The sequence below is a fragment of the Necator americanus genome, chromosome I (assembly GCF_031761385.1).
Source record: "Necator americanus strain Aroian chromosome I, whole genome shotgun sequence".
NCBI lineage: Eukaryota > Metazoa > Nematoda > Chromadorea > Rhabditida > Ancylostomatidae > Necator > Necator americanus.
The window spans coordinates 15,738,025-15,756,628 of record NC_087371.1 but is presented as its reverse complement, the minus strand read 5'-3'; the positions used below and the strand labels follow the sequence as shown (position 1 = coordinate 15,756,628).

Below are 18,604 nucleotides of genomic sequence, written 5' to 3'. Positions count from 1 at the left end.
ATTATATGACGAACTTTCCGAACTTTCTTACTTACATATGTGCGGCGACATATGTGTTTGCAATAACGGCAGTGATGTCCCCTTCATATGGGCGGAAGCGGGGCAAGAAAACACACATCTCTCCTTGTTTCTGGCAAGTTCGCAGCGCTATTGGCTGTTGTTGTCACGGTCCTTGGAATGCTACCGGGTCGACAGATGCGATTACTTGGGAATTGTTTGGTGGGTGGCAGAACGCCCACGCAGCAATTCATAGTGGTCATAGGTGGGCACGAACGAAGAGATAAGTTTCAAAAAATTGGAAACCAGGAATTGCTTGAATTCGGAAGCTGATTTTCACTGTCTTCACGTTTTGCGAAATGTACTCTACATGTACAATCATTAAGAAACATGTTTACTATGACGCCTATCATTTACAATCTGATCGCCTTCTTGGCTGTTTTCTGCTCATTTGTAACTTGACCGTAATCTGCATGACAGCAACGCAATCATGATGAATGCTGCAAAAAAATAATAACAAGGAAACGTAAACAACACAAATATGACGACGAGAATAATGCTGATACGACATTTTATAAAATATTTCTGAAAAGAAAATCTATCAGAAAGACCTACCAAGCGCATGCACAAAACAAAAAGCCATCATTGTCATGTAAGCTTTGGATAGTTCAGTTGTTGGAGTTGTCTTTTCAGCGAGTAGATCACTCGCGATCGGCATCAAATCTGAGATATTTGAGCCATCCTGTCGAGGTAAACTAAGGATAGTCCTCATGACGAAAAAAGTGTTTTTATATTCATGTGCATTTCCTCACATTCAAATGAAACTAAACCGTAGAAGCAGCCACAATTCGCAGTTACTAGAGGAACTCGTTGTCAAAGTCTCGTTCATTTTCGCCCACCCTATTCACATGCACAGATCAGCCGGTCATACCGCCCCAGGGCCAGCAGTGAGAGTGGAGCACGAGTGCTGCAGCAGTCATCAGCTCTTCATATCGATCGCCGGCGATCTCGGTTGCTAATACTAGTTTCACACTTCCATTCTCGTACCAAATCCAGGCGCATCACTAGGAGGTCAACGCTACATGGATAGAATCAGACATTTTTGGCGACAAGTGCTGCCTTTAAGTAGGAATAAAGTTTTTTTTTTCGAATGTAATCTGATGTCAGTCGGAAAAAACGTTTATTAACCGAATTTCAGAAGTATTGGGTTTTTTCCGCAGCTTGAGCAACTGTTTCTTCAACTTCGAGCCACATTCGACCTTGTTTCGATTAGGTGATCACTATTTTCCGCAGGTGTGCATAAAAAACCTCTTCTTTGATTATTATTCAAATATATTTTACTTTTTAGCGATGTACTTCTCCATATTTCTGCTGACCCGCACACAAAAATGATCACTGATGTTTTTTCGGCGCGTTGGTCAAGCAAACTTCCCTAGAGAATAAATCGTAGCACTTGACTAAAATAAATTTCTCCATTGCGAAAAGTTACTCCAACAAGTGTTCCCCAGAGAACTTTTTCAAGTAATTGCTTCGATATGGGCATACATCATATGGCATTTTGATTGTGTTGATCAGAAAGCATATCTCTTGATCTCCTGCAAGAGTAATTGAAATTTATAAGATTTCCAATGAAAACAACAGTCGTGTCCACACAATTCGCTCTTTAGAAAAACCCAGTACAAAATCCTTGACGTTAACCTATGGTCCCACCATTTTATATTTTTTTTATTTTTGATAGTTTCAGAGACAGTAGGGTCAAAACGGAATGAAGCACAGTGCACTTGCGTAAACGGCTGCGTTCGAAGCGGTGTGGAGGAGCGAAGCGGGTAGCATCGAGGGAGGGACCTCCTCTGCTAGCACTCATCCCAGCAGTTCGCAATGGTCTCAACTCGATCCCAGTAGCTAGCGCCACCGCAGTGCTTCGAGCGCAGCTGCTCACGCAACTGCCCGTTCTTCTACGCAACTACTAATTTCTGGACTTCGAAGACTACTACCTCATAGGAACTCTCCGCTGCCGATTGGTGATGTCACTCTACTTGAGCAGATTGTTCGACAGATCATAAAAGATATCATCGCCTGAAGTCTACATCTAATCCTTCTCATCACATCGCCGTTTGGTTTAATTTTGGAATTACAGTAGGCCCTTGATGAACTGTCGATGCAGCTGATTTCTATCTACTCCTCACTACTCAAAGAGGATCGGCTACTCCTACCTAGGTATCCGCACGAGCAAATTATGAGTGTATCAGATTGTTCAGCTTTGCCGCATAATGCGTGAATGCTTTGCACCGCCTGCAGATAAGTACCAGTATTTCAACGAGCATGTTTTTGGAAAACTATCGCTTCGACCGCCTTACATGATTGTGCTTCGCAATTCAGGGGTACATAAATTCAAAAGCTGTTTGATATTCACGATAAATTTAGAATCATATCGCAATCGTTTCCTAGCGAATCTGTAAAATGTGTCTATTATTTATATCAGTGTTCAACTAAGAACGAAAAAACCCCATGTTAGAGGAATCGATAGCAGCTAAGCGTATAAAAGAAGAGACGTGTACACTTGGTTATCGACTATCTCAACATGTTCTTCTACCTAGTTTTCATTCTTTTGCTTTTCAACGTCTTCACTCAGGAGGGTTTCGCTGAAGTTTGTATTTGGTGGAAATTGTTAGCATTATTCGAAGAAGTTCAGAGACCAACTTCCAGAAATGCGGAGACAGACTTCAATACTGCAAATTAGCGAAGAAGCAACGTCGATGTCGTTTGGAGAGAGCTCAGGAGTTTATAAAGAAGTTTTGTCCAAAGACGTGCGGGTTCTGTGTATCTTCTTTTTTTGACATTTTTGGTCTTTTGTGAGCTTTGTATCCTTAGAAACCTTGCCCTCTTGTTCTTGTGCATGAAACTCTTCTTTCTTCGATAAATGAAGCGAGTAGTAAAGAAGTAGTAGATCCAGCTATTCAGTGTTGTGTGGAGCCGCTTATGCAGGTCTGTTTGCTACCTGCTCGAAGTGGAACTTTTTCTAAATGCAATCAGGCATTGGAGTGTACGCATTGGGAACGTACGGACGCTACATAACTTGCAGAGTTATATGGCGCAAGGTTTCCATAAATTGCAAAAAGGTGCTGCCAACAAATCACCAAGGTCCATAACCCGAAAGGTCAACTGCCTGAAAGGAGCATAGGATCCTTGGCAACATTCATTCGTTTTGTAACTGCTGAACACTGTCGAGTGAACTCAAATAAACCCTATCCAGGCTTTTACGTACCTCTGTGTGCCATTTCTTGCTCAGCAGAAAACACGCATCAGAGATCGGCCTGTCATCAGCATAAGAGACTACCCTATCTACTCTGGCAATGCTGATGAAAAGAAGATAGGCGGTTGCGCGATAATCCGTGAGGAAAAAGCACAACAACCCGAGGACTACAGTAAGGACCTTTTACGTTGAATTCATGCGAAAAATGCGAAGATAAGACTTGAACAGCAATTATATATTATAGGAAAATAGTATTATCCAGCGGAGAGCACGTCGGATAACGGTAACCGTCTGGTCGACTTATATGAACAGACAGACCCCGTCATCGCTATCACGTTTAAGAGGAATAATCGACACCATCAGGTTACGTGGCCAGGATTAACCCTCTTGACCCCTCATGAACGGCGCAAGCGAAAGATGAGAACTCTTAAGCTTCAGCGACTACGTTCTGACGAGAAACATTCCTCAGTCAGATATCTAAAAACCTGAAGCTTTTGGGACGTCGCATTAGACTCTGAGCCTTGCGATGCGGATTCTTTCACAAAGTGCATCCAGGACGGTGCGAGAGAAACGCTCCCGCTTCTAATGCTATTCAAGAAATTTGCCATTGCACATACTGAAACAAAATCCACATATAACTATGTGCGTACCGCCTACTCAGCTTCTCAGCTTAAAGGTGCGGTGCCACGAAAGGAACCGAGAAGTTCCTCTTCAAGGTCGAAAATCGACATGGCAAGTCTGAAAGGGGAAGAATAAAAGGATAAAGGGTAAACAGTGGGTAAACACAGTGGGATAAAGGGTAAACACAGTGGGATGCGCCAACGCGTTTTATTGCAATTCGTAATGGTTGAGACTCTGGAACGCGTATTGGCCTACAAAATGACTTGCGGGAGGCAACCGGTAATCAAGTCAGTGTTCTTATTTTCCCAGACAGGTCTGGTGCTAATCTATCGACATCGGAGGAATGAAGGGCTTAGTTTGCACTAGGGTGGTTTCGAATCATCGACGGTGCGGCTACAACGAACCTCTAACCGACTGTGTCACATCGTCACTAAAGACGAAGAAGGCAGAGCGAAATTCCGTCAGGGTGTTTCTACTCTTGTTGGGGTACAGGCCAGGAAGAATGCTTTGCGATGCGAATTCTTTCATAAAGTGCATCCAGAACGTTGCAGGAGAAAGCTCACGGCTCTAATGTTGTGGAAGAAATTTGCCTTTGCACATGCGGAAACAAAATCCACATATAACTCTGTCTGTGCCGTCCGGTGATATCAGCCAAGAAGAGCGTCTTATAAGGACGTTGCAAAACGAATGGATACCAAGAGCGAAAAGGTATGAAAAGGCGTGCGGAGACATGAAAAACTATGCTTTCTATTCTATGGCTGAAACAGTATAGCTGCAAGATGAAAAGGTATTCTCCGATCCTCGACACTGCCGATGAAGTGATGGCCAAGGTGATGCAAAACTACCAAACTGGAGCGATCACTTCAAGACGGTGAATCGGCAAGCGCCTGAACTCGAGCACGTTCATAGACCGGATATGTGCGTTTAACGAGGAACTATCGACTGAGCTTGAGGTTCGGGTCTGCATTTAAAGACAAAAAATTTGAAATTTGGAGACAGAATTAACGCAGAAATCCTGAAATATCTTATTCCGCCTGGGATTCGTGAGATGACAAAAATCACCCGTTCAATATGAATCGACAATAGGATACTGTCTTGTGGAGACGCGCTATCATAATTACCCTCTACAAGAAGTAACCCGTCATGGACCTCAGGAACTATCAAAGAATCCTTGCTGCGTGTTATGTACAATGTTTTGAAACGGATTATCCCGGACTGATTAATTGAACATCGCGAAGAAACAGCACGCGATGAGCAAGACGGCTTTAGTCCTAGCCGATTCATCATTGACTAGATTTTCATCGCCAGGAGAGTGATCGAAATCTGGCAGCGGTGTTCAAAGTCGATGCAATTAGCCTCTCTGGGCTTCGAAGCCGTTTTCGACTCACCACTTAGAGTCGTCTTCTTAACCTGCTTCGCGCTGATGGAGTATCATGGAAAGTTCGTTCGTCTAGTTGATGGCATGAATCAATGCATCATCATCAGTCTGCTTCTTGACCGATCTCGAGTCGCCGACGATGTTGTTATTTTCGCGAAAAGCAGCACGAAACTTCAACATGTTGTCAACCTTGCATCGAAACTGGCTGTAACCTGTGAACTACGCCCTGATAAATGCAAGAAGATGTCGAACGGAATTCTGGGTGGACGTAGTGCCGATCGAGCTCGTCGACGAGTTCTGTTATCTGGGCTGTGTGTGGTGTATGTGATGGGTGTGGTATATGTGTGTGTGTGGTGTGTGAAACGAAGTTCCAAAAAGGAGCTGCGACGGACCCAACGGCGTCGAACTGTTGTGCCGTGGTGCAGTGGCATCGCGCAGTACTTTTGTGTGCATCTTGCGAAAGTTCAATGAGACGTTGGCCCATTTTGCGTTTCACCTTTACGACTACCCCACACATGTATTTCCTTGCACGTTTGTTTCATATTGCTAACACTCTTTTTTCAGAAAGTGGAAACGCCCATGCAAACGGCTGCTTAAATAGTAGCCAACAGTTTACATGGTATAGCGTAGAGCGTTATCTTTATCAGCACGATGATACCGTCCACGTCATTTTACTTTAAAACATCATTCTGTGAAAACTGCTGAGGGAAAATAGGACGAAAACCCATACTTTGAATAATACTTTCAATTCTTATCCATATTATATTGGAACTGAAGGAGTGTTCGAAGCTAAAGTTTAAATATTCTCTAAATATAGAACTGACGCGTTAAGAGAGAATAAAAGATGAAGTCTTTCGCCGAGATTTTGAAAAAAGAGAAGAAGGCGTTGTTAGGAAAACACGTTCCTGATTTTACAGAAAATGCCACTACTATTAATTTTCATTGACCAGTAAAGGCGAGGGAAGCGCCACAGAAAGTATGAAGTCCAGCTTTAACCGGGCGTTCAGACTGGTATAATATAATTACAAGGCCTTGGTTTTTAGAGTAAGAAATACTTCTCATATGTAGCAATTTTACCGCGTATAGGTGAACTGGCAGCAACCAAAATGTAATTTTTGTATATACAAGGGGATTTCCAATTAACCCAAAAGAGAAAACGAAGGAAAACTTACTTACTTTCCAATAAAGGGACGAGAAAGTGACAGCTATTGGCTCCAGGAAAACCAGAACTGGCGTGCTGTTTAGAGGCAGGCAGTCTATACCGTGAAGTAGCCAACGAGCGCAGCCAACGAGTGCAAATGAACTAGATTTTGGAAGAAAATTAGTAACAAGATTTCCCTTGACTTTTTTTGCGTTTTTAAACCCAGTTAATATAAGAATGCAACTGCGTATCAATCAGAAAATCATTTTTCGTAGCGAGTGCTGCCTTTGGTGGGTGTGATCTAAAGTAGGATTTTGCTTGAAATTCGTTCTTGGAGAGATTGGAGAGGGTATTCCATTTTTTCGACTGAATCATCTCCCTTGAGATTAGTTATGCATTCTTTCGAGTAAAAATAAATACACAAATATGCAAATATAGAGAACCTACAAAAATTTATCCGCGTTGTAGAAATACTGATAATATCCGCATATCTTTGCACAATTTTTCATTTGAGTTTGTTCAGAGGGATACAGTAATAAATAGATAAATAAATAAATAAAATAAATATCCCATCTCTCTTCCCTTACATAATAGTCGCAGCTTATACGACCTGCACCTTCCTTTCAGGATTCGATCCCCACACCCCTTACATTATCCACACATCTTTGCAAAGTTGTTATTCATAATTCTTTCAGTAGACATTTTAAATAATCTATTTTTTTAAAGTAATTTGCTTGCCTTCATACGATGTTACTTCCTCTTTATTAACATGCAGTGTTTTTCTTCAATTAAATCCTTATATTTCTGAATGTTTTTCTGCGAACATCTGAAAATCACTCCAGCAAATTCAAAACTGCGCACAACTACGCGGGAAGGATTAATTGGATACTGGATCCAATTTTGGATTAATTGGAAAGCCTCTGTATATACAAAAATTACATTTTGGTTGGTGCCAGTTCACCTGTACGCGGTAAAATTGCTACATATGAGAAGTATTTCTCACTCTAAAAACCAAGGCCTTGTAATTATATTATACCAGTCTGAACGCCCGGTTAAAGCTGGACTTCATACTTTCTGTGGCGCTTCCCTCGCCTTTACTGGTCAATGAAAATTAATAGTAGTGGCATTTTCTGTAAAATCAGGAACGTGTTTTCCTAACAACGCCTTCTTCTCTTTTTTCAAAATCTCGGCGAAAGACTTCATCTTTTATTCTCTCTTAACGCGTCAGTTCTATATTTAGAGAATATTTAAACTTTAGCTTCGAACACTCCTTCAGTTCCAATATAATATGGATAAGAATTGAAAGTATTATTCAAAGTATGGGTTTTCGTCCTATTTTCCCTCAGCAGTTTTCACAGAATGATGTTTTAAAGTAAAATGACGTGGACGGTATCATCGTGCTGATAAAGATAACGCTCTACGCTATACCATGTAAACTGTTGGCTACTATTTAAGCAGCCGTTTGCATGGGCGTTTCCACTTTCTGAAAAAAGAGTGTTAGCAATATGAAACAAACGTGCAAGGAAATACATGTGTGGGGTAGTCGTAAAGGTGAAACGCAAAATGGGCCAACGTCTCATTGAACTTTCGCAAGATGCACACAAAAGTACTGCGCGATGCCACTGCACCACGGCACAACAGTTCGACGCCGTTGGGTCCGTCGCAGCTCCTTTTTGGAACTTCGTTCCACACACCACAAACACACACCACGCACACCACACGCACACCACACACACACCACATACACACCACACACACACACTAAGTCCGTTTTTATATAACATGATTTTTTGATGAGAATAGCTCTGCATAGATTTGGTCTTTCTGCAAATAAGTCTTGTAAAGTGAAAACATGTGTAGTAGGACGGGAAAGCCATTATCAGCTGATCCGCTCACACGCACTTATCGATTGCCGATTGCGATTTCGGCTGCTTAGCCCATTTTTGGACTACAATTCCTGAATTGATCGGTCGTAGGTCACACACTATTTTCTGAGGATGAGTGAAAAAGAAGAAATGAATGTAAGAAAAAAGAAACGTGAGAATTTTGCTTACTGCGGAATTTTTCTTCATCAAATAAGAAGCAATAAGAGGCGACCAGCATGAAGAAAATGAAGAAAATTCCAACGCAAATCTGCATAAAGAGGTTGAGAAAACTGCTATATTCTTTAGAGGTCAAAAGTCAAGAGGAAAAAAGATGTGAAAATAGACGTAAATAAAAAATAAACATAAAAAATAGACGTAAATAGACTATTAAATTATGTAAAAGGTCTGAAAAAAGAATCTCATTATCCATAAAACATCAAACAGCAAAACCAAGCAGTGATGTGCCATCAATTATTCGATGAAATTGTGTAGCCTCCTTCAAGTAATGCTCAGAATTTAAAAAAGAAGCAAATATGTATATAGCGAAGAAATATGGGATAGAGTTGATTCTGATGCTCAGTCACCTGCCAGAAAGTAGATGACGGTGTAAAGTGGATGTTGATTATTGCATAAAACTGGTATAAAATACTATCTAAGACTAGAATAAGATCCATAGAGTGATTTTAAAAATTGCTGTAGAGATGAAATAAAGCGTACCAGTATAAGGGCAATAAATCCCAATAAAAATGCATTTCTGTACAGGGTTCCTACAGCGCCAATGACAGCAACGATAACCTAAGAGGAAACGGATAAATGAAGCAGATATTCTACTTTAAACCACAGACACCGGCTGTACTTATGTCTGCCTGGACGACAGCTTGGATCACTCGATTGTGCGCCATATAATCCTGATGAAACTTAGTTTATACGAAGCTGCATGAATTATTGTGGACACCAGTCGTCCGGGAGAGGAAAAGTACTAGCTGGCACCCTTTTCTTTTCTAGTCCTTATAAATCCGCACAAAGTGGAAGAACCAGGTGAGACAAAACATTGAGCAATAAACGGAAAGTTTCTGTTGTGGGGCAAACACCCCAGCAAAACATTGACATTCCATGAGGCTTCTTAAAAAGTCTTCCATTCAGCTCTTTCTATCTCGCCTGCAAAAAACGAGAAAATCTAAAAGACTCACAACTGCGAGCACCATGGCATCAAAGAATTCGAATTTAAATTCGAATTTTCTCGCCATCCAAAACAGGTAAGCAGCAATCAAAGCAACAGCAGTGAAAAATGTTAGCAGCGTATACTAAAAAACCTGCTATAACAGAAGCCAATAGCATAATATTACCTAGCATGAAAATAGCTGGTTGTACAACTATAATACAATAACTTAAGAGTAAAATAGACATTCCTTAACAAGAATTGGTACTTCTGTACTGTGTTGACTGCATTCATCTAGTTTTTGCGCCCGCATTGAGAATGAAACTTGCGGTAGTTTATCTTCTAGGGCTCCATCCGATATCGTTTCTCCCGCTAGATGAACCCGTCTGATTCCCAAATGTTCTTGGATCTGAGAGTAAAGTGTAGTTTGGGAGAGGGGGAGGTCACTCAGCACTGCCCTATTTGAACTGTACTTCTGAGCGCAAAGCGTTCACAAAAACTGCTTAAGTGACAAAAGGATTTCTCGTTTGAGAAACACTTGAGAAGACAATAGTCGAACAATCGACAGATCATCACTGGAATGGAAGCGAATAGCTGAATTAGTCGGTGTCCTGAAACCTGGGCATTAGTCTTCGAAGACCCATGAGATGAAGGGTAAAGCTACAAAAAGGAAAAAGGTAGAGCTGAAGCTACCAAGCTGTTTTAACTTTAAAAAACTCTCCAAACAGGCTTACTGGAGGTGAATAGTTAAGTCCACTCATGTAGCACTTTCAACAAAATCGAAAATTTCCTGAGAAACTCCGCACCTAATGGCTTTTTCGCAATCCACGTTTAACAGTTAAGAACGACTTTGATGCTTCAGGAACGATTTCTTGCACCCCATGTGCACATCGGGTACAGTTCAATTGGAGCAATGTGGGATGCCCCCTACCCCTCTCAACTACACTATCAGTATTGGATACATAACTAACAATAAGATTTGGGGACAAACGCGCATGGTGCAGAAATATATATCCATTCGCCCTAGCATTGAAAATGGTTGCCCAACTAACAGCTAGATCCCACGACGAGGTACTATTGCACCAATTCCGCGGCTCCAAATCAACCAAGTAATGCCGGATAGCGCAGTTTAAAAAAAAACCGAAGTTTCATCGTATTTATGCTTCCAAGAACAAGCGAATTAGATATGACCTGCAGCCTTTATCTACGGAAACGCAGAGACGGATCCGAAGACTAAATAAGGCAATCTAGGTAGTTTCACGAGACTTAGAATTTCTATTATGTACCTGTTACTGTTCACCGGAGGAAATAAGGTGACTGGGAAAGGAAGGGAAGAGACAACAAAACGCAAACATACTGCAACCAGAACTGAACAAAAAAATCTTCGATCCCTATTTTCTGGAGGCAAACCATGAAACACAAACTATGTGGAGTCGAAGGCCGATAATAATGAGTGGTGCATTGCACAATTATGTCAACCTGTTCCTTCAAAGAATGGGGATTGAAGATTTCTGCAATCCTTTGGACTCGACTGAAAACGACAGCGCCTCGGGGACCTCTCCGCAAACAATCCTATGTCGCTGTAATTCGTTGGTCTATGGGAACACTCAGTTCATTCCTTCTCCCTGTTTTCGATAATACCAGAGGTCACTAACCATAGGTACATTTAGATTTAAAAAAAGAAAAATAGATCAATAGATAGCGTCAAAATAAGTTTTATAACGGATTTCAATTCGGCTTCAATGGAATAAGAATGAAATAAATAGTTACGTAAGAAAAAATGATACATACCCTGATGCAGCACGGTTCGTCCTGAAAAGAAAAATAGCTTTTCCGTGGATGAAAATTTCATCTAAGGCACTCTACTTCAAGATCCTCCTCAACTGTTTACCGCCTCATGATGGAGAAGTGAATATGCCTGCAGACGTCGAGCTGCGAGGTACAGCGGAGGTACGTGCAGGGTGTCTCGAGCTGAGAGAAAGTTCGATAGTTCGACATTCATACCTCCGACATACCTAAGTCCAACTAAGAGTAAACCACTGCTAACATTCACCACCGTATTGCAGAATGTCGCAATGTGGCTCCATGATCCATATAGGTTGACTTATGGAGAAAGCTGAGCTCGCCAATGGCTGCTTGTTACGGGGAGAAGTCTAATTGCCGCTACAGCGTGTACGCTGCTTAAAATACTCGGCACACTGTGCCTTGCCGTCTCAGACGTAAGGAGGTATGGCGAACGGTGGGAGGCGATAAAATTCTGCATTGCTCAGGGCGTCTTCATTATTCTTTAGGATTCAGGACCAAGGAGACACATGTCGACTGGCCATGAGTCATGGTGATGGTCGTGCCTCTCATACTTTGTTCTTAGAATGTGAAAACAGCATCCATACACGCTGACCTACATGAACTTCTCGAAGCTGCAGTACGTATTAAATTCCATATGATTGCTCTCCAGGAGAACCCGAACAAAAGGATCGACAGATGAATGACTGTACTCTCATCATTCGCGGAGAAAAGTTTCCGTCGCTGAATGTGGGTGGTCTTGGTTTTATCGCCAACCCATCTATCGTCCATCTAGTCACGTGATCTTACTACCTCGTCTGGCCTTTCTTTACCTCTGCCTTTGCCCCAAAGATTCCGAAGCATCATCAAGAGCTACTCACTAAAATCAGCGGCTGAATCCAAATTGGATTCGTTGTATGAGAAGGTGGATATGAGAATTCTGAGACTGTGCTTGTACTGTACCTGCACTCAGAGCGCGGAAAAGGCAATGGAGCACAACAGGCGCAAATACGTCCATAGAACACGTTAACCGTTCTCGTCGTTAAATCATTCCATTTGCTTAATGGGTATCTCTAACTTGCTGAATCTTCGTGACTTCACTCAGATTACTGATTACCACTTGGCCGGAGCTTGCATCGAAGTCGAAGGAGGAATTCGGCGAATGGCTCGCTGATCGTGGATTGCTGTGGAAGGAGCAACTTTGCCCCAACTGCGGAAGTTCTGTTATAGTCGCAGAGAAGCAGACGAACATGAACAGATTTCATAAAGCCCCCCCCCCTAAGACCTAAGCATTAGTCTTAGAGGATCTATGACATATAAGCTAAAGTTACTAAGAGAAAAAAGTAAGATCGTCCAGAAGAAAGGGCACCACTGAGTGGCCCCCACAGCTATATTTTTTCCCTTGTTTAGAAGATTTGGTAAAGTTAAAACAGTAGTAGTTCCAGCTTTGTCCTCCTTTTTGCTCAGTAGCTTCAACCTACATGTCGTGGATCCTCTAAGACTGTTGCTTAGGTCTGAGGGCCCCGACTGACTCAGCTACTCAATTGTGCTCTATGACCTTTTTCGCGCTCTGAGTGCAGGTGCAGCGCTGGCACAGTCGACGTTCCCGCCACAATTCTGTTCAAATGGTCACTCCAGTTCAATTTGGGTGCCTCAGAGTGCCTCTTTATGCACTATTCTGATCACTGTCTCCATCGCGCGAAAATACGACTTAGTGACAAAATGCAAACAGAGGGCTTGCTAAACGAAGACAGGATTGGTACCTCTTTCTGTCGTGAGATGGAAATCATCTCGAGGAGGTTCTACTCTAACTTTTTCTGATCGTCGACTCCTGTGTTAACCCCGATCATAATCAGGGGTGAAATTTCAACAGTGGATTCTCCTTTCGGAAATGCGGGTCGCGGTCAAGAGAATGAAACCTGCCACAATCCCTGACCTAATTTTATTACTGCAGGCTTTCCTTTGGCTAGAATGACATGAAGCGGATGGGCTGATGGGCATCCACATTATGTAATTTTAGCGGCGCACATGTTCTATCTTTAGAAAGAAAGGATTTTAGACCAGTAGAGGACCTCGCGAACCATTTTTATCCAGGCGAAAGTTGACCGCGAGGACCTTCGAAACTACCGTCCGATATGCTTGCTGAGCGTCGCATACGAAGTGTTCACCAGGATCATCCTCATGCGCATATCTCGGCCGCCCGCGCGGCTGTGAACTCTGCGGGCAGCCTAAGAGGCTGGACGAAGCTCAATCTTAAGAACAAGCTGAATTCCGTCAGAGGTTCAGCTGCATGGACTAGATCGTGTCGAGAATCGCACAGATTTGCCAGAAATATATGTCCTAAGTCCTGATCATCGTCAACTATGACAAAACATTCGACTGCGAAGAAAGAAATGCAATACTGTCAGCGCTGGCCAGGTGCGAACACGTCGTATGTGAAGACATTAACCAACTGATACCTTTAAGATACGGCTTTCCCACCGCCCGCTGCCCACATCAATTGGAAAGGGCTACCACAAGGCGATACTATGCCGCTGAAGCTGTTCACGGCTGCATTACAACAATGATTAAAATGCTTGTTTCGAAAGAAAGTGGCATACGTGTTGATGTAGTGTTCCCCTTAAACCTTCTTTTGTGGACAACACCGCTCTCTTTTCGAGAAGTACCAAGAAAACAGAGGCGATGCTCAAAGAATTAAACGGAGCAGTGAAGAGAATAGGCTTAAAGGAAGAATTGAGTCGAAGGGTGAGAGGTGCGTCGGCAGCATTCGCGCCCGTCAAGAAAGCAAGGGACCAATTGACGGACCAGGGTCTCCTTCGTTTCGCCGGATAACGGATCGCCCTGTCTGTTCGACTCCACAGTTCTTCCAGGCCTCTGTTAGCATATATATATATATATATATATATATCGTAGCGCCGTTCTGTGAGTTCCTCACCAAAGTCGGAGCGCGAGCTACTCTGTGCCATTGGAAAACTGAGAACAGTGGGACATTGACTTTTTTGCATACAGGTTTCATTTTGGCCCAATCTAACGCACATTTTTTTTTACATATTATAGAAATACAGATCTATTCGCTTACGTCTGTGCCAGCCTTCAACCGTGTATTCATTGGCTCATCAATACGTCCATCTAGTTCTTCATCAGGATCTTCTAGTGGTCGAGAGGTCAGTTGTTGATGAGGTGTAGGTAAGGAATCATTGACGTAGTATGTTTGACCGATATGTCTTGAAAATCGCTTAGATTATGACCTTTTGTGAGAGGAACGGAAGCAAATCGTCTTTTTTTGAACACCGTTTCATTTACTTCAAGTTTGCAGCGAAGTCATACAAGATTGGACGACTTGCTGTGAACATGTCCCCTTGAATCGAGTAGTTTACCATCCAGAATCCAAATATTCTACCTAAGGGTTAGTTGGCTTCGATTTATAAGTTCACATCATTTTTACTAGCAATTTTGGTGTGATCAATGATACAGCTCTACTTGGATCATCCAGACGATCAATAATTATAAAGACAATGATGATAATGGTGATGGTAATTATGTGTTTAGAAGGTTGACAGCGATCAATGAATGAGGTAAAGTTGATTATCGGTGTTGGCATCGAAAGAATCCAAGAAAGAGAAGTACAGCAGACATGCTTCTGTATCTTCATTATTCCACCATCTCTCACAATATTGGTGAAGGCAAATACTTGATCCTTGAAAATTCCTCTTCTAGAGAACTGTAGCGATCAGAACTTCAAATTAAATAAGCTCTTTGATCTTGATTCGGGTACTTATTCGCAGAAAAATAACTGACACTCACGACTTGTAGTAAGAATAATCGAAGTATCTGGACATCGCGGGCAGCAGGTAGTTCAAAAATGAACCGCTACTTGATGGGAAGGGTGATCCGCCACTAGCAAGGTAGACCCACGTGTCTGACTAAACGTAGCTGACCTCAAACTTGTAAAGTCAGTGCTTCTTGTTTCCTTGAAAATCAAAACTCAGCTGACAGGAATCGTTTCCAGAAAACGACTGACTTCTCGGTTCGGGTAAGCAACTGTAAGCTAATAATATTGTTATATTTTCAAATGAGGAATGCAAAAGTAGAGCAGCAGTACGACAAACGAGCTTGAAAGATGAAAGTGAAATTAGGGGCGTCTCGGCGGTCAGCTATCTGTTTGAGTCAGCCTACGGTAGATTTGTCTGACTCAAACACGCGAACACGAAAAACAGCAGCACTTCTATCAGCATTGTAAAACATTTTGACAAACTGATCACTCGCCGTCACATGCGTATTCACATGTATTCGCGGTTGCTTCTGAGCTAATAGCTCCATGTCATCACAGGGGAATACCTGCTAGTTTTTTCTGGTTTCAACTGAGCTAAAGTGAGTTGGTCGTTCAAATCGTCAAAGAGAGTTGTATGAATCTCTCACGTTCTGGCAGCGGAGAACACTACTGCAGTGGAGGTAGGTTCCGCCGCAGACGCTCATCAGATGAGATGATTTGACCGCAAGAAGGAAATTTTTAGCGGTTCATGGTACACTGTACTTTGGCGATCCTCAACCACCCACTCTGAACCATAAAGTGGTTCCACAACTAGAAAAAAGAATGCAGCTATTTATTATTGGTTGAAACAATCAGAAGTGATCCAACGGGAAATCGGGTAATTTTTTAGGCACACGGATGCATATGTCGACTTTGAAGCAAATCTTCCGCGAAGTATCGTGAATCGGATTCTGAAAATAGAAGCTGATCCGTTACTACGGTATTACAAATTCGTTAAAAGTGGATCACACCTCTACTTCTTTCATGAATCTATCGAAATGTTTATTGAGCATATCGTTGCAAGCATCCTGCAGTCTTTTCTTCGACACGTCATCGCAGAATTTCTGTCCTTCCTTAAAAAGAAAAACTTGAGGATTTTAATGTGAACGATGTAAGCTTGGCGGCCTGAGTTCTCTTTTTGTCTGCATCGCACTACAATATGAACTCACTTCTCTGGGGTCGTAATTCATGCGAACCGCCTCATCGATCGTATGTACGAGACCAATGCACGTAACACATACATTTTCACTATACTTTTTGCAGCTGACTCCCGTCACTATGAACAAGAACAGGAGGAGATTCTTCATGTTTCTAAAAAATAGCCGGTATTTTTGAAAAATCGTTCGAAGAGAAAATTAGTCCGTTTCGATGGAACCAGCTTACATGAGCGGAAATTTTTGCCGCTTCTCGATGGCGCAGAGAATTGTGCCTTCAGACGCGCACTAAATCACCAGCACATCGCGGTGAAGAACAGATTTAGGAGTCGTCAACATCACGATGCTTTATGCTCGCCTCAACTGATCCGCCTACAGCTGAGCCAAAGAAATGGACTGAAGGGATCTGTGAGCTCCACTGAGCTCCGCTGAACCCACCGATTTCAAATGAACACTTTTTGTAAGCCTTAACAACTGTACTCCAGAGGTACAGCTCAAAAATAAAACTTCATGTCAGGAGGCATGTTTTTATATGTTCTTCTTTGCAACATATTGAGGATATCAATTGATATCACAACGAAAACAGCAACTTCATTCCGAGGCAGAAAACTCAGTCTAAATTTCGTAAACATACATGATATGTTTGTTCCTGATGTTGTCCGCGCACAAGAAGTTGATGCTGGAGTTATTTTAGCTACGGTCATATATATATATATATATATATATATATATATATATATATATATATATATATATATAAAATTATAAAATTTTTTTCGTACGGAGTTATAGTCAGTCCACCTGGTCGACTGGTACGCGAAGAAAAATATCAAACTTTCGCTGCTAAAACGCGCACACTTTATACCGTTTGTCCTGCACCAATTAAATCCGCAACAGAGACGGGAGATAGTTCCAAGGCGTAAGATGATTCTTTTGCTGATCCAATTCGGATTTTTGAGACAAAAAATTACAAACGAGTTCGAATCAAAGAGTTTTGCATAACACACATTGTGATAATCGCACCGAACCCGTGATGAACGCATGCAGAATAGAGTACGTAATGTGATCACTGCATTTATTTTATGAAGAATTGGAAAGTTATCGAATTCGATCAACATTTTCAAAAGAAAACACCTCCCACACACCTTGCGTGTTCAATATACTATGTCAGTGGGAAAAGGTGCGCAGTATTTAGAGATTTAATCAATTCTTTTTTCATTATTTATTTCTCTTTCTAACAAACACCTCTTCATCCGAGTAGATCCGAATTTCTTGTAGCATACTGCAAAACCTGTGCAGCTGGGTCATGTTCTCTCACCAGAAGGTCCTCTTAAATGCCCTCCCCGCCGGAAAAAAATCGTAGGAATAGAATATGAGATCACATCACTCACATTACAACGTAATATGACAAGTAGACCTTACGAAAGCGAAGCGTTTCCGTAGAGGTATGCATTCATACTCCGAAAGCAGTGCCAATTTTTGACCAGGAGATTACGATTCCAATCGTTGGAAATAGGAAGCGAGGTGCCCCAAAGTTATCGTGTAGATTACCGATGTGACCGTTTATAGACTAAGACAAACTGAAACGAGCACGACTTTCACAATGAACGCAAATCGCATCAAGAATCAGAAACCATGTGATGCAAATGATAGCGTCGAATCGTTTGCTCGAAGATGGGCTACGAAGGGGCCAAGATAGTCCCTGACTGCGGTTTATACAGGGACCAACGTTGATGGGCTCTTCATGAACGGCAATTTCTTGAAATGCTCCAATAGAATAAAATTCTTATTAATTTTACAAATTCCGTCTAAGTGACGCACCGAAAGGAGTGATACAGGCTCAGTATTGTGCAATGATTCACAAGAAAAGTAAGACTAGTTAGGAGAGTGAGAAACTTTCGCGTTCTCTGCACCTCGCAGAAACTTCTACCCGAGCAAAGGTGCCAGTAGTATTTCAACATGAGAGTTTACTATCTATGATTACTCTTCTGTTGTGATCTAGTGGTTTAAGTCCCGGGAACGATTTACGGCACCTCGGACACCGTCAATTGCAATATGCAATTACCTACTTCAATTGCAATTACTAAATGAGTATAGTTAATTATCATCTATAGAACCATTTCACCGTCAAATTCCATGAAAGCACCGTTTTGACTACGGTATCAATCGAATGTGAGCGCTTTTTGTGCTTCAATTTTTATTTTCGTATTTTCTACCTCAGCTAACTTCGGTGTCGTGATATATATAAAATAATATATAATTCCTTTTGGTGCGTCACTTCAGCAGACTATGTAGAATTAAATTCTCTTCTATTGAATCATTTAAAGAGAATGTGGTATGCTTAGAGAGCTCATCAACGCTGGTCCTTATAAAACCCAAGATCAAGTAGTTTTCGCAGCCAATGTTTAAAGAAACAACTTCAACGTCATCACTTAGACCACAT

General features: G+C 41.9%; 4 protein-coding genes across 8 annotated transcripts; 2 read left to right on the top strand and 2 right to left on the bottom strand.

The window, feature by feature from the left end:
* Positions 1–444: 444 nt before the first annotated feature.
* RB195_005687 (uncharacterized protein) lies at positions 445–15,035 on the bottom strand (the record flags this gene model as incomplete). 3 transcript variants are annotated; one of them, XM_064178341.1, is made up of 8 exons in its annotated part: positions 445–497; positions 613–720; positions 8,445–8,523; positions 8,973–9,050; positions 9,446–9,559; positions 11,206–11,226; positions 14,276–14,420; positions 15,001–15,035. In XM_064178341.1, 8 exons carry the CDS (start codon positions 15,033–15,035, stop codon positions 445–447), a joined length of 633 nt encoding a protein of 210 aa, XP_064035397.1. The 3 variants fall into 3 exon arrangements, with proteins under 3 accessions (XP_064035397.1, XP_064035402.1, XP_064035398.1); XM_064178340.1 differs by lacking the exons at positions 445–497; positions 613–720 and adding an exon at positions 8,283–8,347; XM_064178342.1 differs by lacking the exons at positions 8,445–8,523; positions 8,973–9,050; positions 9,446–9,559; ... (1 more) ...; positions 14,276–14,420; positions 15,001–15,035 and having other exon boundaries at positions 613–769.
* Positions 2,579–3,442, top strand: RB195_005689 (uncharacterized protein; the record flags this gene model as incomplete). Of its 2 annotated transcripts, XM_064178345.1 has the most annotated exons (4): positions 2,579–2,644; positions 2,704–2,817; positions 2,869–2,982; positions 3,251–3,442. In XM_064178345.1, the coding sequence occupies 4 exons, from the start codon at positions 2,579–2,581 to the stop codon at positions 3,440–3,442; spliced, it is 486 nt and encodes a 161-aa protein (XP_064035400.1). The 2 variants fall into 2 exon arrangements, with proteins under 2 accessions (XP_064035400.1, XP_064035401.1); XM_064178344.1 differs by lacking the exons at positions 2,869–2,982; positions 3,251–3,442 and having other exon boundaries at positions 2,704–2,853.
* Positions 5,217–5,720, top strand: RB195_005688 (uncharacterized protein; the record flags this gene model as incomplete). Its single annotated transcript, XM_064178343.1, has 1 exon — positions 5,217–5,720. The coding sequence occupies one exon, from the start codon at positions 5,217–5,219 to the stop codon at positions 5,718–5,720; it is 504 nt and encodes a 167-aa protein (XP_064035399.1).
* A 784-nt stretch (positions 15,036–15,819) lies between the features above and the next one.
* RB195_005686 (uncharacterized protein) lies at positions 15,820–16,314 on the bottom strand (the record flags this gene model as incomplete). Of its 2 annotated transcripts, none has more annotated exons than XM_013444309.2 (3): positions 15,820–15,918; positions 15,979–16,080; positions 16,177–16,314. In XM_013444309.2, 3 exons carry the CDS (start codon positions 16,312–16,314, stop codon positions 15,820–15,822), a joined length of 339 nt encoding a protein of 112 aa, XP_013299763.2. The 2 variants fall into 2 exon arrangements, with proteins under 2 accessions (XP_013299763.2, XP_064035396.1); XM_064178339.1 differs by having other exon boundaries at positions 16,177–16,197.
* Between the last annotated feature and the right edge of the window lie 2,290 nt (positions 16,315–18,604).